This window comes from Glycine max, chromosome 6 (genome assembly GCF_000004515.6).
Source record: "Glycine max cultivar Williams 82 chromosome 6, Glycine_max_v4.0, whole genome shotgun sequence".
Taxonomy (NCBI): Eukaryota; Viridiplantae; Streptophyta; class Magnoliopsida; order Fabales; family Fabaceae; genus Glycine; species Glycine max.
Genome location: NC_038242.2, coordinates 38,405,833 through 38,430,616, shown reverse-complemented (window position 1 = coordinate 38,430,616; position 24,784 = coordinate 38,405,833). Strand labels below are relative to the sequence as shown.

General features: G+C 31.4%; 1 protein-coding gene across 6 annotated transcripts; it reads left to right on the top strand.

Moving 5' to 3' along the window:
• The first annotated feature begins 18,920 nt into the window (after positions 1-18,920).
• Positions 18,921-23,197, top strand: LOC100791334 (phytosulfokine receptor 2-like). Of its 6 annotated transcripts, none has more exons than XM_006580940.4 (3): positions 18,921-19,144; positions 19,271-19,373; positions 19,687-23,197. In XM_006580940.4, the coding sequence occupies exon 3, from the start codon at positions 19,830-19,832 to the stop codon at positions 22,983-22,985; it is 3,156 nt and encodes a 1,051-aa protein (XP_006581003.1). In that variant the 5' UTR covers positions 18,921-19,144; positions 19,271-19,373; positions 19,687-19,829; the 3' UTR covers positions 22,986-23,197. The 6 variants fall into 6 exon arrangements, with proteins under 6 accessions (XP_006581003.1, XP_006581005.1, XP_014631638.1 ...); XM_006580942.4 differs by having other exon boundaries at positions 18,922-19,139; positions 19,271-19,347; XM_014776152.3 differs by having other exon boundaries at positions 18,922-19,144; positions 19,271-19,347.
• Positions 23,198-24,784: the final 1,587 nt, after the last annotated feature.

Below are 24,784 nucleotides of genomic sequence, written 5' to 3'. Positions count from 1 at the left end.
ATATAATAAAGGATAAATAGTCATTTTCGTACATGAATATGTAAATCGCAAACAAATTTATTCATGAAAGATTAAAATTCAAAATTTAGTTCCTAAAAGTATAAAATGTGCGAAAATTTTATCTGCCTTGTTATCATTAATTAAACAGTCTATGTGACATGGAGGGATAAATTTATTACAAAATTGAATGCAAATGTGGTCAATGCTAAATAGATTGGACGAAAATATCAATAAGTTATCATTATTGGACCTAAATGTGAACAATAATTTGTTGAACGAAAATGTGAGTAATTTTTATTTTGGGCCAAAATGTTAGTACATTTCCATTTGACAAAAATGTCTGTAAAATATCATTATTGAACCAAAATATCAATAATTTTTTATTTAAGTTAAATATCAGTATTTTTTATTAGATTAATTTTTAGACCCCAAATTTTGTTTCATTTACAAGGTAAAATATAATTTTAGGGTAAATTTCCCCCAAATTTTGAATTTTAATCTTTCAAGGACGAATTTGTTAGTGATTTACACATTAAGGGACAAAATGACTATTTATCCTTTTTTATTGGTAACTCTAAAGGTGTGACTCATTGAGCTTAATTATGTGGAACTGATATAATAACACTAAACAAACTTGGAAAGGAATGAAAAACCTTAATTATTACTATATTTTAAACTTGATTAAAAGATTATTTTTTAAGGAAAAAGATATACCTACGTATAAAAAAATTACCTATAAAAAACAAAAAAGCAAATAATTTTAAAAAATTCATGTTTATTATCATTTATTTCAATTAAACTAACATGATAGTTTAAAAATTACAAAATTTAAAGATGAATTTAATATATAATTACTTTATAAATCTATTTTATTTTAAGTGTGTTATACTTTCAGTAGGAATAATATATATATATATATATATATATATATAGCTTTATTATAAAAGAGTAATTTTTTAGATATTTAGTTTTAATATTTATGTATATATTAAGTAATTTAAAAAAAATTAAAATAATATAAAATACCCAAAGAAACGTGTTGGATGATATTAATTGGAATTTTATTGGAAGAAGTCTCTTATTTAGTGCTTAATATTGTATCATATTTTAGTTTTGTGTTAATTTTTTGAATGTTTTATATAATCATATTAGTATATTTGTTTTGCTAATAAACATTTGGGGTCTAATTAATTAGTCTAATAGAAAATTGATATTTAGGTTCAACAAAAATTACTAACATTTACGTCCAATAAAAAAAATTATTGACATTTTGATACAATAGAAAATTATTAACATTTTGGTTCAATAATGATAACTTACTGACATCTTTGTTCAATGGAAACGTAATGACATTTTGGTCCAAAATAAAAAATACTGATATTTTCGTCCATAAAAAATGACTGGCATTTAGGTCCAATAATGATAACCTAGTAACATTTTCATCTAATTTATTCCTGACCCATGTTCACAATCAATTTTGTAACAAGTTCGTTCCTTTGTGTCATGTAAGTTATTTTTTTTATTACTGATAATGGACTAAAGTTAACGGTCGAATAAATTTGTCTCATTTCTTACACTTTCAGAAAATAAATTTTAAATTTTAATCTTTCAAAAATAAGTTTATCAATGATTTACATATTTATGGACGAAAATGATTATTTATTCTATAATAAAATAATATAAGTATCCCCAAACTTTAAGTATTAGTGTTAAACAAATAAATAATATAAAAATCTTGAAACATCCATTGCCATCTTATTCTCTTTTCTCACTCCTCACTCTGTCTCCAGTTAAGTATTGTAGAAGCAAAAAATGGAGCCATTATTTTCTTCAGCAGCAGCAATATGTGTGATGACTGTGTTGGTAGCTGTGATTCTCATATGGGCACTGAAGATGCTGAAATCGTCGTGTCTTAGGCCTAAGAGGTTTGAAAGGCTTCTTAGAGCGCAAGGTTTGCATGGTGACCCATACTCACCTTCTCACCACAACTCCAACCAAACCCTTTTGGGTGTTGGTGCACCCAGCAAAATTGTTGGGGCATCCAGCACCTGTGGTGAAATGACAAAATTACCCTTCACCCTAATACTATAAAAACTCCTAGTTTTTTGTCCGTACGCTTCTTCTCCTACGTCGCTTCTTCGTCTTCCTCTTCCTTTGCCATCTTCGTCTTCCTCTTCCGCTTCCTCTGTTGGTGCTTGTTGCTTGTTCCTATTCTTCTCCTACGCCACTTGTTGCTTCCTCTTCCTGTTCCCGTGCTTGTTACTTCTCCTCCTACGCCGCTTCTTCGTCTTCCTCTTCCTCTGTCATCTTCATCTCCTAGTTATACATTTGTGTATTGATAAACCATGAAACAAAATAGATCCCGCCCCGCTGTTCTTCTTCTTCGTCTCCAAATAAAAATGACATTTTTTCTGGAAAAAGTCATATGGATCAACAATCCGTATGAATTATACGGATCGTCTTGTTGATCTATATGGTTTTTTTTTTTGTTTTTTTGTTGAATAATTTAAAATTTAAGATTGGATCGCTAAAATTAAGATATGGTTTTTTTAAATATATATATATATATATATATATATATATATATATATATATATATATATATATATATATATATTAGTTATTACTAAGATTAGATTAGATTGCTAAAATTAAGATTAGATTGGTGAAACAATTAATTTTCAATATTGTATAAAAAAATATGGAAACCAAAATTTAAGATATAATCAGATTGTTAATTTAAGATAATGATTTAGTGGTTATAAAAAATATATTAAAAATATGGAAACCAATATTGTTATATATTTGATTTTATAGTTATAAAAAAATATACTAAAATTTAAAATTTAAAATATGATAATATTGTTAGTTTAAGATAATGATTGAAATCAAATTTAAAAATATATTTGATTTTGTAGTTATAAAAAATATAGAAACCAAAATTTAAAATTTAAAATATAATAAGATTATTAGTTTAAGATAATGATTGAAATCAAATTTAAAAATATATTAAATTTGGTAGTTATAAAAAATATTGAAATCAAAATTTAAAATTTAAAATTTATTTATGAATCCATATGTTTTAATTTTTAAAAATTATTTTTTAGAAATTTTTTATTTATTTAATTTATTTACAAAATTTTATAATTAAAAAATTTTGATATTTAATTGAATGATGTATTTAAATGTTTATTATAATGATTAAAAATTAAATAAATATGATATTTAATTGAATGATGTATTTAGATGTTTTTTATAGCAATTGATAATTAAATAAATTTGATATTTTTTACATATGTAAATACTTATTAAACCTATCATTTTTATTTATAATTTATATATGTAAACAAATTAATTATTATATAAAAAATAATTATTAAAAAATTTATTATGTAAATTTACATATACATTAAATATAAATTAAATATTTTAGTGTTATATATAACGACACTATTTATTTATAACATAAGGTGTCTATTAGTTTATGACATAAGTTTGATTCCTCCTCGGACCATTAATTTTAAGCTAAATCGTAAATTATATTTTTGAAAAAGAAAATAAAAAAATCTTATGGGCCACGTACGGATTGACAATCCGTAGGTTCAATCCATATTGGGCCTACGGATCAACAATCCGTATGACCATACGGATTAGCATATCCGTATGTGCATATCATTTTTTTTTGTTACCTTTTTTTTCCGACGATGAAAACTGATCAAAAATCACTGTATACTCCTAACAAACACACATACACTATCGGAGATGAAATACGCTTCCAAACCACCCTTAATAGAAGCAAATTACACTAAGTGATGGAAATTTTACGGAAAAAAAAATGACACTACACAAATGAAAAAATTCTGCTGCTATTTGTAATGGAAAATATCATATTTTCATCATTTTGAAAAATTGCTGGTGCCCAAGCAATTTCCAACCCTTTTGCAACAACACCAGCCCAATTCCCAACCTTTTCGTCTATCCAATGATGTTGCTCCTCGTGTATCCTCCTTGTTACATCACACTATCGACAAATATGGTACAACTTTTAATTTGTTTTCTCACTCTCCTCCCTCGTAATAGCTACTGTCTAGCACAAACATTTGAGGATGAAATTACTAACAAGTTAACAACTTAAGGCTATGTTTGTTCTTCTGTTTGCGGAGTTCCAAACTTAGTTTGTAGAGTAAACTAATTTTGGTGACATATTTGGTTATCCTTAAAAGTATTTTTTTAGTTTGTAGAGTAAACTCATTTTGGTGACATATTTGATTATCTTTAAAAGTATTTTTTGTTTATGAAAATTTTGTCAGCAAACTCAATTTTGTAAGCGCTTGATTTTCAGGTGAAAAAAGTATTTTTGAGGCTCAAAAGTACTTTTTTCAAAGAATTAAAATCCTTACTTTTGCTTTCATTTTACTAGTATTCATTAGATTTGCGTTAAATTTGAATTGAAACGCGAAACATTACTAGCTAATTTCAATTAAAACATACACTTAGTTGCTTTTGCAAACTTAAGTTTGACTCAAATTAAGTTTGCAAACTTTAATCGAAACCTACACTTAGCAGGCCAAACTAGTTAGCAAGTTGATATCTTTATGATTATCAGATGGTTTTCCAACTAATCTTTATTTGGTGTTATTATTTGTTTTCTCAAATTAAAAGACACGTGTCATGAAAAAACATGATAATTTCTTGTAGAAAAAGGCAATGCTTTAAAATTCGTTACTAGTCTGGTGCCTATCACAGTATCACTGCTTGCTTAACAATTCATTCCTGCTGTATTACTCCTTTAGTCCTTTCATTTCATATTGATTGTCATTTAAAAAAAGTAATTACTCCCAGACAGTAGTAGTACAGAGTATAGATACCAATTTTACTAATATGTTCTTACTTTCTTTCTTAATTTCTATAAATGCATCCTGAAGTAATCCAAGACAATAGTATTTATTAGGAGATAAAATTAGAATATAAGTTTTAATATTTCAATGAAACTGAAAATGTTAGTTGATTTTTTTAAATGTTAAAATTACAATCAATGTGAAATGGAGGGAATATCATTTAATTGATTCCTAACTTTTGACCCATTTTACAAATTAATTTTTATCTTTTTGGAATGTAAAAAATAATCCATATCTTTACATATTTGCAAATTAGTCCTTGCTGTAATGCCATTAAATTTAAAAGTAACGTCGTTAGTGATGTGTATTATTGATAATTTTAGTACTACATAGATTATTCAACATGATAAATTATCCTAAATTATGACAAGTAAATTGGACTTTGATGTATAATTTTAAAAATTATCAAATATTTTCTTGTTCACTTGCTTCTTCTTTCTCAAATTAAGATTTCTAAAAATATAGACTGAATTTTGATGTAAAATTTAAAATGTAGATTGGATTTGCCCACTGCAAAGTCTTTGATTATGATGATTTTGAAGAGGTACTCTTCTCCTCCCTCGTCCTCGGATCCCGACATTTCCACACAAGAGAGAGAGAAAGGAAAGTTTAGGAGTAGTGGAAGCGTGCTTCGCTGTGATGATACCACACAACGCAACCAGTCATGGTTTATCAACAATCTCGTCAATAATAGCACACTTTAAAAAATACTAATGTTTCGACTGGGACAACGTCATTACTTACAACCAAATAACAGATTTTAAATGGTATATTATGTTTTCTTGTTGAAGTTTTTTTCCAACCAAATGAGATTTTTTAATTCTAAATTCGAAGCACCACATGGTTTTTTTTCAAAAAAAAAAAATATTAATCTTTTCGTTGCAAATTTAAGAAAAGGTTCTAGCTAGCAATGAAAGGAAATTGATAAGTTTTCCATTGATAGTCTTTTCATTCCACGGCTATATTAGTATTCGCCTTTCGACTAACTACATTTATCTTCATATACTTAAACCATCCTCCATCAAGGAGGGACTAAATTCACATTTAAAATTTTGAAGGATTAAATTTATTAATTTAAAAGTACAAGGATCAAAACAAAATTTGACCGAATGCATGGAAACTAAAAACATATTTTCTCTGTAAATTTATCATCTTTAAATTTTAATATTTTTTTAGTACAATAAATATAAATATACACTTAAAAAACCAAAAGTAAAATTAACAAGTGCAATAATAGTATATAGAGAACAAGTTGTGACCAAAATGCACAAGAAAGCAACAACTGAAGGATTCAATGGGGAGCGAGAATTGTGGAGAATAGAGAACAAGACGAGGAAACTAAGAAACAATAATCACAAAGACAATTTGACATAAATGGATGTCCGCTTTCATTCGCTGCAGTGCAATTATAAGCTCTTTGTAACCCAATTATACAATTTATACCCGCTTTCCTGAGATTGAAGACAACATTTTGATTTACTATATAGGTGTAACTGATAAACAAGTTTTGAAGGAACAATCCAACCGAGCCCATTTAATTAATAAAGCAAAGAAAAGCAAGAAAAAGGAAATAGCAAGTTGTATAGTACTGTAGGTCATCTGGAACAGCAAGAAAAATAGGGTTGATTTTGCTTAGATGTAGAAGCACCATTGTTGACGAGGCTGACCCTGTTGACAGATAACTCTGCCTTGTATGTTTCGGAGTTGATCACCTTCCTGCTCACGTTGGTGTATATCTCTCAAATTACCATCTCGAATGCCGTCTTCACGTTTGTGGAGTCCAACACAGACGTTTCCATGAAAAACAAGCCTTCCGCTTCCGCAAGGCTTTTCCCTTCGTCAATGTTCACCGCCCTTATATTCTCCAAGTCACATTTGTTCCCCACTAGCATCATTGCCACCGTCTTATCGCAATGAGCTGCATCATATCATACACAGCAACAACAACTTTAATTTTAATTTTATGATCTACTCCATATGTAAGCAATTAATTAATCAATAATTTTACTTGTATCATCTCTTTCCAGTCATTTTACACACATGAAGCTATAAGAAGACAAACCTGGTATCGCCAGGTTGAAGAAGAAGTGAAGAAGAAAATATTTGACAACTTTTTAAATTTCGCATCAAAGTCCAGTCTATGTGTCACAATCTGAGACAATTTGTCACGTTGGATAGTCTATGTGGCACTAAAATTACCAATAATGCACCTCACTAACGGCGTTACTTTTAAATTTAATGGTAAGGACTATTTTGCAAAACTTATGCAAAGATAGGAGCTATTTTTTATATTTTAAAAAGATAGGGACTAATTTGCAAAAGGAGCCAAAAGTTAGGGACCAAAATGTCTATTTACTCGTAAGTATACTTCTTAGTTGTTGAAGCCTTTTTGAGCTGTTGCTGATAAGTAAAGGATGTGCAGGCAAGAAATCCTTCCTTTGGGAAGGTAGAACACCAAAGGTTATCATTATGGACCCAAATCAATTCAAAGAAGTTCATTCCTTCATAATTAACATATGTTTCTAGGCATGTACCTACAACTACCAACAAGAGGATGGAAGCAATTGAAAAAGAGATACTAGATTCAATTGAGGGTATCATAAAAAAAAGAGAGAAAACCATGGAGAATGGTCCTCCAATGAAGATTTATTAAGCATACTTTTGGAATCAAATCACAAGGAAATCCAGGGACATGGAAATAGTAGGGCTGTTGGAATGACCAACCAAGAAGTAATTGAGGAATGAAAGTTGTTTTACTTGGCAGGGAAAGAGACCACTTCCTCTCTGCTGATTTGGACAATGGTCTTGTTGGCTAGGTATCCAGAATGGCAAGCACAAGCAAGGGACAAAGTTTTTCAAGTTTTTGGAAACCAAAATCCAAACATTGATGGGTTAAGTCACCTTAAAACTGTATGTATGACATGCTTTCATTTGATTATTGTTATTATTAAGAGTTTAATGTCTATGCACTGATAGTGTAAAATAATTTTACACTTTTTGAATTGCGTTAAGATAATTATTTTAAATGTTAACAAACTTATGATACATGGTAGGTTGTAACTAGATGACTATGTAAAACTTTTTACACTGCCAGCTCATAATCTGTTTTCTCTATTATTAATTAAAAATATATTTTGTGCTAATTTGTGCCAAAATGTTTTTTGCATAGGTGACCTTGATTTTATATAAAGTTCTCAGGCTATACCCTCCAGCAGTTTATTTTACTCGCACTTTTCTGCAACATTTCTCTTTTGAGCTTTCTTCGACTTATACACATGCTCCAGTGGCTATGCTCACTTTGCAGCCAAAACATAGGGCACACATTGTGTTGCATAAACTATAATAATATCCATCATTATTTTAACCCTTTTCAAATCTCATTGCTTGCGCCGTAAGACTATGCATAGCTAGCCTTCATCGTCACTAGGTTTAAGGTTGTGCATTAGATTGCCATTTTGTAATATCAATCATATCTAGTACTTGGATTGAGAACTCTCTTTTTAAGCATCTTGTAATAGTGTAATGCATGTATGTTTGAATTATCAGGTTGAAGATGATAAATTTAGTTAAAAAGTATTATTGGTTGATGCATAATATGTTATTTTGTGAAGTTGGTTTTCTCTTTATATATATATATATAACTTCTCACTCTCTTTTTATAATGTTGATTTTAACTTGTCTCTAATGATTTATTTAAAGTTTTTTTTTATGATTTTTATTGAAAATTTTAGTTCTACTTAAATTAACTCAACTTTAAGGCTTACGTTTATGGATCTTCTTTTTACTTATATGGTACTTAACTTTTTTCATTCTTACTCGATATGAAACTTTACCTCATACTTGTATTACATCATGCTTTCTACTATCTATTCTAAACTATACCTCTACCCTTTTTCCTAAATAGACTCTAATGTTGTAATTTACTTGGTACAAATAGAAATCTCTCTAATTGCTTTTTATTTGGGACAATTAACTCTAACAACCTCCCAATTAATTGTAGGGTTATTCTTCCTGCACCATTCAATGTTCTTCTATACCCAGTCGATTTTATGAAATTCTCATTTTGCCCTTTTTTGTGTTGCACTGTTCATTTGGAATTTTTGGCACGCCTGTTAGTCTCCTCCTTCTCCTCCATTGAACTGGTATTGGTATTGTTTGTGGTATGTGTTTGTTGTCCATGGCCCTCCTAGTTTCTCCTCCAGTAGTTCTTTGTCATCCTCCACAAGTTTTCTCTCCTCCATAGCACTACTGACGACGGAGGAGAGAAAACTCGTGGAGGACGACAAAGAATTGTCAGAGAAGAAACTAGGGAGGAGTCACGGACAACAAACACACACCATGAACAATACCAATACGAAGGAGGAGGAGGAGATCAATGGATGTACCAAAAATTCTAAATGAACAGTACCACACACAAAAGGGCAAATTGGGAATTTCATAAAATTTGTTGGGTGTAGAAAAAAATTAAATGGTGTAGGAAGAATAACCCTTAACTGTAACTAACTCTCATTCACAATTTCGGGCTGGTTAGTTTTGGGCCCAAACTCTTCCTCTTTGGCTGATGCTAGGTGCACCCAGCACTTAATGGTAAAAGTCTAAAATACCCCTGCCCATTTTTTAAAAACTTTTGTGCACCCAGCCTGTTCTTCTTCCACCAGCCTTTTCTTCTTCCTCGACCCTTAGTGCCCCTTCTTTCGCGGCTGTGAGTGCCTTTTCTTCTTGAGCCCCTTCTTCATCTTCAGCTCGTGCCTAACCTATCTTCTTCTTTCGTTCTTCTTCAGCATTATTGTCGGCTTATTCGTGGTGGTTTTTCCAGTTCTTCTCTTCCGGCAGGACGTGCATTGCGCTGCTCCACTGTCGACCATCGAGGTAAGCCTCTTCTCCCTTTTGTTGTGTCGTTCTACTTCCATTTTTGTTGGTGTAGTGTAGTTTGTAGGGATTTAGATGATCTGCATAGGGATTTAGGTTATCCACAATAGAGATAGGTTAGGATTTAGATGATCCACAATAGGATTTAGATGATCCGTAATGTGTTTCGATCCGCAACAAGCATACAGATCAAGTTGATCCGTATGCCTCTCACGAATCAAGTTGATCCGTAAGAGTCATACGGGTCAACTTGATCTGTATGCTTATTTACATGTAATCCAAAATTTAAATGACTAAAAACTTAGTTAATCCAAAATTTAAATGCCTATTTACATGTAATTTTTTGTATTTGTATGTATTATGAGTAGAGAAAATATTTTGTATGTAATAAAATACATCATTTTTAATTAAATTACAAGTCAATTTTTTAAGCAACATACATTTATATTTTACAACACTTGTACATATAAGGCCCTTATCTATTGTTTTATTCTAGGTTCATAAAATTTCAAGACCAAATTTCTGCAAAAGTGTGAAAATTGAAAAACTTATGACACGAGAGGAAAAAAATATTAGACATTAAGAACTTGTCCATAAAAAAATTCTCCACTATTACAAATGTAATTACAAAATATTTCTCTCAATTACAGGAAGATCCCATAAAACAATATCACAAAAAGTAGTGAATTTCAGGATATGCCTAGTTGCAAAAATTAATATAATATTTTTATGTTTGAAATTTAAGGTAATGAATTTTTTTTATGAAATATGCATGATAAAAGTATCTATGTGAATTTTCATTAAATTTGAGTTGATTTGATATGTTAAATAATTTTTAAGCTGAAATGTCAGCTTATATGTCAGAAGAAAAATGAATTAATATTATTTCCTTTTAATTGTTGTTTGGCTTATTTGGATTTATAAATGAGTGTTCTAACTTGAAAGGAAAACCTTCGCACTTTATCTTTGAATATTGATTAGTTGTGATTTGATATTGTTTATTGTTATAACTAATTGTTATAGTATGTATATGATTTTTGTGTGTAATTGTGTGATGATGCGTTGTTTTGGGAACAAGGATCGTAGGTTATTGTGATGGTACAAATGGACTCTCTTTGAGTGCATTTGTAAGACTAGAACATTGTTCTAGAGATTAATGTCGTTCATTATAGAAAATACTGAACTAATCCTGAATAAGAGTGTAAACTTAATGATCAAATGGATTAGAAATTGTTAAGTGCCCAACAAATATGGATAATGATTAATTTGAACTTAGAAAGAGATTTAGGAGCTTTGCTTGGAGATTAAAAATCGAGGACTAAAAATAACTTAAGACTTGAGAGTGGGCAATGAACTATATAAAACCTATGAAAATGATGAAGCCATGAACTTGGTTCATTACGGGCTTGTGATGCATGATGCACATGTTCTTTTGTGTTAAGAATGATGTTTGTAAGGTTTCTCTTGTTGTGAGATGTGAAGGGAGAAGGATGGATCCTTTTTTGTTTTAGTTGTGGTGAGACTGTTAGAACATAACATGATCATGATGTGGATAACACGTTGTTTAAGAAAGGTGATCTCTTGTGATGACTAACTGGGGAGGCAAGCTTTGGAAAGATTGTGTGGGGAGTTTCATCTAAGATATGTGATTATTGTGTAAAAGATGTGTTTATAATGGAATTACCTAAAAATATCTAATGTAATTGGCCTAAATTTTGCAATTGAATCGACCCCTTGAAACTTGGGAAGTAGCACCACAAGGTTGGAATTTAAGTTTGGCAGCAACGAATCCTACTCAAATAACTGAGTTATAAACATCCAGTCCTACAAAGTTCCAAAAAGCTTGGAAGAAACACCCCCAAACCCACCTAGTCCGCGGGCCTTAACACCATTCAAGCTAAAAACAACCATCTTAACTTCCTCACAAGTTGAGAGGTTCATTGATGGCAAATTTTCATCATTGGTAACCATCATTGGGGTTATAATGCAATGACCACTTGAGATAGTGGGGAAGACGTAGGTCTTCGTGAGAGACATTGGTCTCGTGTGCAATGAGCTCATGTTATTGATTGACTGTCATCTGTTACCATTTGACAAAGGAACTCCACACATACCTGTAAAAGATTATCCTAGAGATGAGAGTCATGTAAGGAGTCAATCCTCAAAAGTAGTGGATGGTCACAAATTGGTACCCGAGGTATGCTTGTAGGTGTGATCATCATTGGGGGTGTAGCTATGAGTTATGACTATGGGTCACACAACTGACATGGCATCCCTAACTAAACGCGAGGCATAACCAAGGTTTGTGAGATCCTTGTTAATGTACCATAGCGAGGGTGTATTCTCAATTGTCATCCAACTTAAAATGTTGTAAGGCCATTGAGTTCGTGGAGTTCCAATGCTAGCGGTCACGAGATGTGATGAATTGAGAATTTAGTTTGGAAATGCGCTTAGGGTTACAAGTGTGACTTATGAGAGTACCACATCAAGGTGGTTGACGTTTGTGTATGTCACTGAAAGGTCGTATGTGTTGGTTTAGAGGAGGAGAGAGACTCACTCTGCACACTTTTACTTTCAGAGAAAGATGAATGATCTAGTATGAACAACAAGATAGAATGGAAAGCTATGACAAGTCCTAAGGATAGGGATGAACTTGTGCGAGTAAAATGAGGATTCTCTCAGGATGTTTCATGAGTTTCAAGTGGTTTTATAAGGGATGAATTTTATTAAATCATTGTTGTGAGTCTCTGTTAAGAATTAATCGAATTGAAGCTATAGCATCATCATTAGTTGGAATTGAAATATCAATGAGAGTTTTTTTTTGGACCAGCCAAGATAAAAATTTATTAAGCCAATGGAAGGTACAAGAAATACCCCTTGGGCGATTATGAAAATTTTACATGAAATAAAACTACGTGCATAACATCATGAAGTCCAACCACAAAAAATTACATAATACCCCTACTAGCACATGCACACTGGCATGAAGAAAATCCTATGTAAAACAAAGACACATTCCAACATAGAACAAGGAAGGTAGTTACCCTGAAGCTTTCAGTTAACTGAACATAACAAAGAATTTTACATTAAAAAGTAGCTCATGGTATTGATTGTAAACATAACATTGGTTGGGTTGACCATTGGAATAAAATTGTCCAATCTAGATCCTTCCCATTCCTACAAAGAGAGCTTTAGGCAGTCCAAAATAGTCTATAAGATATGTTGGGTATCTCTGAAGACCATGTTGTTATGATGCCACCAAATTGACCATATAGTCACCACCACAATGTTGCCAAAATATCTGGACCATGTTACTAGGAAGAACCTTTACAACACCTTCCAACTTGTATACCTCTGCCCATATATTAAAAGCAAACCTGTAGTGCAAGACAAGATGGACAATAGTTTCTCAACTTGTCTGCATAGTGGGTAAAAATAATCATTTCCAGGAAGTTGACAATTCATATTCCTTAGATTATTCCTTATTTTAACTGAATCTAAGAAAACTCTCCATGCAAAGGACACCACTTTTGATGGTGCATTGACAAACCAAACATTCGAAAATATCATAATCCACATTGTAGCTAGGAATGGTATTATTAACTAGTATCAGGTGGTAGACTTCGTTGGCTTTATATCCATCCCTTAAGTTTTCTTTCCACACCCACTTGTCCTCTACCTCCCCCTTTATACATTTTAATCGAATTAAACTCATGAATTTTGTTAGAACCTCCTTTTCCCAAGTGAACCAACACCTGCTCCATCTTAAAATCCATTTTCATAAGTCTTAGTCTCTTTTTCTATAAAAGAGGATATCATTCTCTTGAATGTGACTTAGATGTATTATGCATTCAATTTCAAGGATGTATACATGTATTTATATTTGTAAAGAATAATTGTTTAATGAAGGACTTAGAGGATGTACATTAAAGTTTTATTGTGTTTTAATGTTTTGTTGGGAATCAATTGTTTGATAAATTAAGTCGTTTCTTTATGAATGATATTTCATTAACGAACGCTTCTTTTAAAACGCACTCAGGGCGAGAAGCCCAACCTAGAGGAACACGTGTCAAGCATATGGTGGTTTCTCGATTCAGTTGTACCATGTATGTGTGTTCAGTGCACACATGTAGGCTCAGCGCCTTGTCACTTAAGCCAGTTGCACTATGCATGACACTCAACGTGCACATGCAGGCTTAGCACACAAGGACTTTTTGAAAATGCGACAGTGCAATGTTTCTGAGGTAGTCAAAAGGGGCACTATTCCATTGAACAAAGGGAGATGGCCTAGGGCATTTTTTTGGAGACTAAAGCCACTTTAGAAGCTCTTCTTCTTCCATGTTCTCCATTTTCTTTGTTTCCTCTTCTTGTTTTGGGTTTCTCATGGCCATGAGAGGCTAACTTACCCAATTTTGGGGGATTGGATACCAAAAACTCTATGATGTAATGATCTCTACTATTCATTTAATGTTATTTCAGTATTATTACTTCCTATCTATGTTTATTGCTTTGGAGACTAAAGTCACTTTGGGAGCTCTTCTTCTTCCATGTTCTCCATTTTCTTTGTTTCTTGTTCTTGTTTTTGGTCTCTAATGGCCATGAAAGGCTAACTTACCCATTGTTGGGGGATTGGATACCAAAAAATCTATGATGTAACGATCTATAATATTCATTTAATGTTATTTCATTATTATTGCTTCCTTTCTATGTGTATTGCTTTGTTTATGATTTGATCACTCATATACATGTATGTTATAGTGTTTTAATCATTGGGAAATGTTTTTACTCTAAGAACATGAAGGAATTTCTAAGTAACCCATATCTAGGGATGAAATAGTGTTGGTTAACCTTATTTATGCATCTTTATTCTTAAAGCGAGTTACTTGAATTAGCTTTCTAAGGGATTAGGAGTGAAATCAAGTGACTTAGACTCTTTCACACGAGGAATCATGGTTAGAGTAGATTAGTTGGATAAGGTAATAGTTGGAATAACTTTAAATAGTGAAAAATCCTTAAAATTACATCAAGAGTACTTTTGGTTGGCCAAACACTGAACACTTCTACAAAATCTACACCAAGTTGTCATTTTTACACTCAAAAAGTGTTTGTTTTTCTTGTCTCTTTGAACCTTGCTTTGTTTTTATGTCTTTTATTACTCTCAAAGTTTACATTTATGCACTTTTACCTCAAAGTATATAAGTTTTTCTTCATTCCATTGCTCAAAATTTAGTATATACAAACTTCGAGTCCAAGTAAAGTCCTTGTGGACTTGATACTCGATCTTACCGTTTATTATTACTTGTACAAATTGGTACACTTGCCGATGAGTTAACAGTTATTAAGAATGAATTTGGTTCAGTATCAAGTAATAATGTTTCCAAGCAAAGGCAAAAAATTAAATTCATGATTTTGAAAGGATGTTTAGTAATTTTGAGTTTTTAATCAACTCCATAATTTTGTAAATAAAATAAAAGAAACTAATAATAGTACCTAGGGGCAATGCAAAGACTCTTATGTTGAGTATCTAGATGTGTTCTCATTCCGTTGAGCACACATTTAGTGTGCTTAGTGCGGGTGTGAGATTGGCAACACTCAAGGATCACAAAGTTACACTTCCAAGGGCCATTTAATGGCTTCCAATCATTCCAAACACAATAGTCAAACCAAAAACACTTCTATTACATAATTATACTTCAAAGGGTCCTAGGTCCTTTTTTGTACCCAAAATTAGAGATGTTACATTATTGGTGAAGAGTTTGGAGGCTTTGACGGTGACGACGTATAGATGATTAGACGTTTAGCCAGAGGCTAAAATAGTACTAAGAATTGAAAAAAAATGCAAAATTGAAACCAAGAATTGCAAGTAAACAATCTTAGCCATTAAATATTTAATGAATATAACTAACAATTATATAATGTTTGGGTAGTTGAAATAGAATAAATCTTTTTTTGGATAAATTATCTTTTTAGGTTTTAAACTTTTTAAGATTTGTGTTTTTAGTTCCTTAAATTTTCTTTCCTCTTTATCTTTAGTCCTTAAATTTTTTATCCTTACTTCAAGTCATTTTGAAAAACTAAAAGTAAGGACGAAAAAAAGTTATATGAGACTAAAAGTAAAAACGAAATAAAATTTAAAAGATTAAAAATAAATTAAAAAATTCAAGGACTAAAAACATAAATTATAAAAAGTTTAAAGACTAAAGAGATAATAAACACATCTTTTTTATTCTATTATAGAATATCAAAACAATAAACAATAATTTTATCCATTAATGTTAGAATTTATTTTACTGATTATTAGAAATTTAAACATCCAAAAATCTTTAAATGTTGGTTAATTAAAATAAAATTATTTAATAAAAAAAATTAAAGCTTCAAAACATTAGATAAACTTAAAAAGTTAAAAAAAGCTAACGTGTTAAGAAAATAAAATTTAAAATTATTTAATGTAAAACTATTATATGAAACACATAATTTGTTTAATGTTTATTTTTCAAATAATTTAAAATATTTCATAAAACATTAATTTTTCGTAAATCAGCATATTCGATTTTACTAAAATTCTTATTAGCTAGATCATTTTTTTATTGAAGAAAATCATTTTTTTAAAGGCAAGCAAAAGGTTATTGACAGTAGACACCTAAAAAAAGAAGAAAAAAAAGATGTAAGTGATTGTTTATTTCTACTTGAAAATTTGTTGAAAAATAAATAACGTTTGAAGTATAAAAGTTATAACAATTATTTTTTTTGTTTTAATATGAATTTAGTATTTGTAAGTTCACATTTTTTTAATTTTAGTCTTGTAAGTTTTTTTTTCATGTTTCATTTTGTAAATTTGTATTTTTTTCAATTTTAATCTCTAAAGTGAGAAGTATGGACTAAATATGAAAAGAATTAAAATCTTAAAGAGACTAAAGTTAAAAAAATGCAAACATAAAAAGATTAAAAATAATTTTATTACAAGGACTAAAATAAAAAATATATGAACTTACATACACTAAATTCATATATTAAGTCATTATTTTTTAAATCACATGATTTTATTTCACTGAAAGCTTAGTGATGAAAAGTTTATATAGTATCCATCATGTTTTAGATTTTAAGCTCGCTTACAATCATTGAATAATAATAAACAAAAGTTAATTATATTTTTAGTCCCTTTAACTTTTTCAGATTTCAATTTTTAGTTTTTTTATTTTTTTTTACAACTTCTCAAAATTAATCTCAAACATAAAATAAAATAAAGGAGAGACTAAAAATAACCAAGAACTAATTTAGAGCAATAAAAATCAACAACGGTTTAAAATGTGCAAAGTTGTTTAGAGACTAATACAGATTATTAAGAATTAATGTAGGACTAACAGTTATAAAAAAAAAGGGTTTAAAATTTGGAATCTAAAAAATTAAAAAATTAAAAATTTAATTAACCCTAAAAATATTAGACGATGTTAATGAATAAATCACGACAATATGATGAATACAATATGTTTGTTTAACCATTTAAACCTAAGTAACTTGAATTCCAATGTGTCTGAATAGAGAAGTTATGAAAGGATGTTTTGACAGGAGGGTTTTAGATTTGAAAATTTGTTGAGAAATACAAAATCTGTGAAGTATAAAAGTTATGATTATTATTATTTTCTTAAAATCACATGAAGTTATTTCACTGAAGTCAACTTAGCGATGAAATTATGAAATGTTTAGACAGCATCATGTTCTAGATTTTAAGCTCACTGCACTCATTGAATAAAATAAATCATATGATTATGAAACAAATATCCAGATTTGACCAATGTTAATGAAGTAGCGTATGTTTGTTTAACCATTCAACTGATTGAATAAAATAATCACATGATTATGAAAAGGATCTCCAAATTTGACCAATATTAATGAAGTAGTGTATGTTTGTTTAATTTTTCAAATCTTGATAGCACAAATTTCATGCATCAAAATGGAGACGTTACAAATAGATGCTTTGACTGAAGTACGGTGGGTGTTACTATTGGTTTCTATCATAGCATAAATTGTTTTCACAGGTTGAAAACTTTAAAACTCCTAGAAAAGATAATTTTACATCTCTATTCAAACATTACATCCTTTCTTTTCTCCTTTTCTGATACCCATGTCTTTTTTCTCCTCACGCCCTTAAATGTATAAGAGAAACATGATTTTATTATAATATTCATTGAGATAACAATAAAATCATATTTTTATTGTATATTTTCTTTTTTTTATGATTTTTTTATTAAGTGATCAAAATAATTTTGATATAATTTATCATTTTTAATAATACTCAATATCTTTTTAATTAAAATTAAATTAATTAGATACAAGTTACCATTTATAAAGGTAATCAAATTAATTATTATAAGAATTATCTTTATTAATCATAATCAATTTAATTCATGATATTATTTTGATTACAAATAAAAAGAGTAATTTATGTCATTATTAATTTAAATGTTAATATAAAAGATATTTTATGTAACAATTAATTTAATTACTGTTAAAAGAAGTAATGTGTGTCATCATTAATATAAGTTGTATAAAAAATAATTCAAATAAAAGGTAACCTAATTTTGCAATTAATTTTTTGTAAAAAATCTAATGAAAACACATTTCATTTGTATAAAAAGGGATGTGAAAAAATTATATAAAAATATATTTTCGTTATGTAATTTGTTCCTCCAAAAACATATTTTTGTTATGTGTTTTGTACGCGATTATACAACATAATCATGATTATCGGGAAAGGATATTTCTGAAATAAAATAATTCTCATTCTTGACAGGGACCAGAGTAATTTGCATGAAACGGTAACACCCAAATACGTCGAGTACCCCTCCAACATTAACCCAAACATAAGCTTAATGTGAGAAGATAAAAGAAACAAGAAATGTTAAGGGCATGCTTAGTTAATAGTTAAAAAAATATTTTTGGATGTTGAACGTATTTTTTAATAATAAATTCATTTTGGTGACATGTGTTGATTACTTTTAATGTATGGGTGTAAATGAAATTTTTTCCTGAAAACTTAATTTTCTTAAAGTAAGACTTTGGTTGTATTTTTGCAAACTTAAGTTTAAAAGTTTTCTGGGTGAACATAGTAAAAAAACTGAGCACTGCTTTATTTAATACCCTTTTTTTTATTTAGTAGCTAGTGAGATGCTGAGATGTACAAGTACTCACGCAGTTTCCTTTTCTGTCTTGCACCCGTGCTAAAATTTTCTTCTGCTTTACACTGTTCCTTGATGTGAAATATCTGTTTCTTTTGTTTTCCTCTCAATTCCACCACTTCCTTCTTGGGTTCTGAAAATCATACACTCCTCTGCTTTGAAACAGAGACCCATTTGGCTAAAAAAGTCTGCAAAGGTTAGGTAAAATGCACTATGACTTTCCCATTCCCTTTTTCTTTTATGCCCCTTCAACGCTTTTTTGTGCTTGTTTTCACACTTTTTCTGCCATCTTAACTGACCCAATATTATTTCATTTTTTGCGAAAAGGACTTTCGTGGGTGGCTGAGGTTTCAATTGAATAGTCACTGTTGAGTGATGGAGTTGAGCTACCTGCAATGTTAATGGTAATGGGATCTTTACTTTTTGTTAGGTACCGTACCTCACTGCTTCTACGTGAACTCAATGTTCTTTTTCACTTCCTTTTCTGTGCTTTTTTATTTTCAAATGGCTCCTATTGATTGCTTCGTCCTCACGCTGTTGTCTAATGGTCCCTTTTCTACGTTTGACCATCCTCTCTCTTCAATTGGGTTGTTTTTTTGGATTAGTATTTGCATTCAGATATAGATTTAGTAGTCTTTCCTTGTTATTCTTCTTTTCCCAGTATTTGGTTTTGGTGTGTGTTGGTGATATCAATAGTTTTTTTTTTTTTTTTTTCACTTTGTTAATTGTCTTTATGTATGCAGTTCCAATTTGTCTATTTTGCTGAGTGTTGAAAATTTTGGAGGTTGGGTTCTTCTGTGTTGTGAATAAGCACTGAACTTTATAGTGATGATTTGAACTTTGAAGCTGAACACATACATATATTATCTCTCTTTTGGTTTCTGAAATGGTGCTGCAAAGATGCTACCCTATGGCTTTTGTGCTATGGGGTTTCTTGGCTTGCTTGCTTTGCTTTTCTGTGGGACTTGAAACCCTTGCCAGATCCTGTGACAAGCATGATCTAATGGCCCTGAAGGAATTTGCAGGCAATCTTACAAAAGGGTCTATCATCACAGAATGGTCAGATGATGTTGTCTGCTGCAAATGGACTGGGGTTTATTGTGATGATGTGGTTGATGGAGTAGCTGCTAGTAGAGTGTCCAAGTTGATTCTACCTGGAATGGACCTCAACGGCACGATTTCAAGTTCTTTAGCCTATCTAGATAAGCTAAAGGAGCTCAATCTTTCGTTCAATCGTCTCCAAGGTGAATTGTCTTCTGAGTTCTCTAATCTGAAGCAGTTACAAGTTCTTGACTTGAGCCACAATATGCTATCTGGACCAGTTGGTGGGGCATTTTCCGGTTTGCAATCCATTCAAATACTGAATATTTCTAGCAATTCATTTGTTGGAGACCTCTTCCATTTCGGGGGATTACAACATCTTAGTGCTCTCAACATAAGCAACAATTCATTCACCGGCCAGTTCAATTCACAAATTTGCAGCACCTCCAAGGGTATTCATATTCTTGATATATCCAAAAATCATTTTGCTGGTGGTCTTGAATGGTTGGGCAACTGTAGCACGTCTCTCCAAGAGTTACATTTGGATTCCAATTTATTTTCTGGCCCTCTTCCTGATTCTTTGTATTCAATGTCAGCCTTGGAGCAGCTCTCAGTCTCTGTGAACAACCTCTCTGGTCAATTAAGCAAGGAGCTAAGTAACCTCTCAAGCCTAAAATCTCTAATAATTTCTGGAAACCATTTTTCAGAGGAACTCCCAAATGTTTTTGGGAATCTTTTGAACCTTGAACAACTAATAGGAAACACCAATTCATTTTCTGGATCATTGCCTTCCACCTTGGCTTTATGCTCAAAACTCCGAGTGCTTGATCTTCGAAATAATTCTTTGACAGGTTCTGTTGCTCTTAATTTCTCTGGGTTGTCTAATCTTTTCACTTTGGATCTTGGTAGCAATCATTTTAATGGATCCCTTCCAAATTCCTTGTCCTATTGCCATGAATTGACAATGTTAAGCCTTGCTAAAAATGAATTAACTGGCCAAATCCCCGAGAGCTATGCAAACCTCACTTCCCTTTTGACTCTGTCTTTGTCAAACAATAGCTTTGAGAACTTATCTGGGGCACTTTATGTACTGCAGCAGTGCAAAAATCTCACCACTCTTGTCCTCACAAAGAATTTCCATGGTGAGGAAATTCCAGAAAAATTAACAGCAAGCTTCAAGAGCCTTGTGGTTTTAGCACTTGGAAATTGTGGTCTCAAAGGCCGTATTCCTGCCTGGCTATTGAATTGCCCGAAATTGGAAGTTCTTGATTTGTCTTGGAACCATTTGAAAGGTAGTGTCCCTTCTTGGATTGGTCAGATGGACCGTTTGTTCTACTTGGATTTGTCAAATAATTCTCTTACAGGAGAAATACCAAAAGGTTTGACACAGCTGAGGGGCCTCATATCCTCCAATTATCATATATCAAGTCTCTTTGCATCTGCTGCTATTCCTCTCTATGTCAAGAGAAACAAGAGTGCTAGTGGGCTGCAATATAACCATGCCTCAAGTTTCCCTCCTTCAATATACTTGAGCAATAACAGATTAAGTGGAACAATATGGCCTGAAATTGGTCGTTTAAAAGAACTTCATATCTTGGATTTAAGCAGGAACAACATCACCGGCACCATTCCTAGCTCTATTTCAGAGATGAAGAATTTGGAAACATTAGATTTATCTTATAATAGTCTCGTTGGAACTATTCCTCCATCATTTAACAGCCTCACATTCTTGTCTAAGTTCAGTGTAGCATATAACCACTTATGGGGATTAATTCCAATTGGAGGACAATTTTCAAGTTTCCCAAATTCAAGTTTTGAGGGCAACTGGGGGCTTTGTGGGGAAATATTTCATCATTGTAACGAGAAAGATGTGGGCTTGAGGGCCAACCATGTGGGAAAATTTAGTAAAAGCAATATCCTTGGCATAACAATTGGGTTAGGAGTTGGGCTTGCACTGCTTCTTGCTGTTATTCTGCTAAGAGTGTCAAAGAGGGACGAGGATAAGCCAGTTGATAACATTGATGAGGAGCTTAGCTGTCCAAACAGGAGGCCCGAAGCACTCACTTCTTCAAAATTGGTGTTTTTTAAGAATTCAGATTGCAAGGATCTCACAGTTGAAGATTTGTTAAAATCCACTGGCAATTTTAACCAAGAAAATATAATTGGTTGTGGTGGGTTTGGTCTTGTCTACAAGGGGAATCTTCCAAATGGCACAAAGGTAGCTATCAAGAAACTTTCAGGGTACTGTGGTCAGGTAGAACGTGAATTCCAAGCTGAAGTGGAGGCACTCTCAAGAGCTCAACATAAGAACCTTGTTTCACTTAAAGGTTATTGCCAGCATTTCAGTGACAGATTATTAATTTACTCCTACTTGGAGAATGGAAGCCTTGACTATTGGCTGCATGAGAGTGAAGATGGAAATTCAGCTCTAAAATGGGATGCAAGACTCAAGATTGCCAAAGGTGCAGCTCATGGATTAGCTTATTTGCACAAGGAGTGTGAACCACATATCGTGCATCGTGATATTAAATCCAGCAACATACTTTTGGATGATAAATTCAAAGCTTATTTGGCTGACTTTGGTCTCTCAAGGCTACTTCAACCTTATGATACCCATGTTTCAACAGATTTAGTAGGAACTTTAGGATATATTCCTCCAGAATACAGTCAGGTACTGAAAGCAACTTTCAAGGGTGATATTTATAGCTTTGGTGTTGTTCTTGTTGAGCTTCTTACTGGTCGAAGGCCGGTAGAAGTCATCATCGGGCAACGTAGCAGGAATCTAGTGTCTTGGGTGTTGCAGATAAAATCTGAGAATAGGGAGCAGGAAATTTTTGATTCAGTCATTTGGCACAAGGATAATGAGAAACAGCTCTTAGAGGTACTAGCTATTGCTTGTAAATGTATAGATGAAGATCCAAGGCAGAGACCCCATATTGAATTAGTTGTTTCATGGCTTGATAATGTAGGATTTGATGGCTCTGAGCAGTCATCATTTTAAATCTCTGCATTCATGCCATATACATGGTTTTGGTTGGTGTATCTTTGAGACAGTATATACTTGTAAATCATGCTATTATGGTGGTGGTGGGATATTTTTGATAAGGCTACACTTATTTGGCTTTTAGTCCAAATTAGTTCTATACTGATGGTTTAATCTGTACTACAAAGGGTACTTTTTAACTATCAAATCGTATCCAACACTGGCTTTTAGCAGCCTTGTCAACTGTTATCAAGTAGCATTAATGAAAAAACTGTCTACATAAATTGCCAAAATCTAAACCTAAACCATTTTGGTACTTTCTGCTTGAATATATTGTATCAATATATTTAAGTTTGTGACTCAGTTTCTTTTCTGTGTTTATTTAGTATATGCCTCGTTTTTTTTTTTTTTTGCCATGTGACTAGAATTCACTGCAAGAGAAGGCTATCATAATTTATAAATTTCTGTTGCTTACTCTTCAGATACTTGGGTATTCGATGGTAGGGAATTCTGGTGTCTTATTTGCAGAATGTTTGATTTGCTTTTCTTTCTTCTCTCTCTCTCTCTCTCTCTCTCTCTCTCTCTCTCTCTCTCTCTCTCTATATATATATATATATATATATATATATATATAATAAAAATGATTTGCTGGGCTTTGTGTGTGGAAGATATGGATTGAAAATGATTTGTTGGACTTTGGGGGAAAAATAGTTCATTAGCCGATTTAGTTGTTATATATACAGGGATGGTAACGTACGTTCACTTGGTTTTTCTTTTTTTGGTGTTTTAGTAAATTATGATCTTGATTTTCTTAAAAAGGTATAGTTTTTTTATTTTATTTTAATAGCAGTTGTGGGTTAGTAAATCTGTGTGAGAATTACGTATATATACTATTTTTTAAAAGCATAACTCTATTAAGTCAAAATTTTGATTTTTTTAAATACATTTAACATATTTCTTAATAAAATTTCTTTTTTTTTAAAAAAATAAAGAATAAATTCCGTTGATTCTTCTTAAAGTTTCATCAAATTTTGTCCAATACTTCTGTTTATACCCTTGCACTAACTCTCTTTAATTGTTAGCATTTCTCTTTTAGATTTATTATCTTTTAAGTCCAACAACTTTTTAAAATTAAAAATGCTTAATATTATGAAATTGATTTCATAAATTAAGCAAGATTGTGTTTTCCATTTAATGAGAATTTTGTATCGAATAACATTCCTTTTTTCAACATTTCTATTTTTAGTTCCTAAACTTTCTGATTTTAGTTTTACTCTCTTAACATTTTTTTTTTGAAAAAATTCAAGTAAAATTATTTCACATCATCCAGAATAAAAGAAAGAATGGATTACTTGGTTTACTCGTCTCCTTACAAAACTTACCATTAAGTTTGGAATTACATTTAACAAAGTTGTACATTTATCAAGTATAACATGAAATTCAGATGAGCCTCGTTGGTTGGAGCAAATGCTGTCCACTAGGAGTTTGCAGTCGAATTAAAAAACTACTCTTGAAACATTGATCTGTGTTGCTCAAATTAAAGCTTCTACTTCCCTAGGTTGTGGCAATCGCGACATGAGCACTGTTATATTTTTGACGAACATACCTTGATGATCTCTTATACAGATTCCGAGCCCATGTTGTTGTTGGCTCTCGAAAATAGCTGCATCAATATTAAACTTAAGAGTGTCATGTTGCTGACTTGTTGATGATGATTCGGGACGGTGACGTGCGTGGAGCCATTCAGTTAGGAATTGCATGCTCTCTACATCTTTCCATAATTATTCATTTCTTTTTCTCCAAATGCACCATAGCAT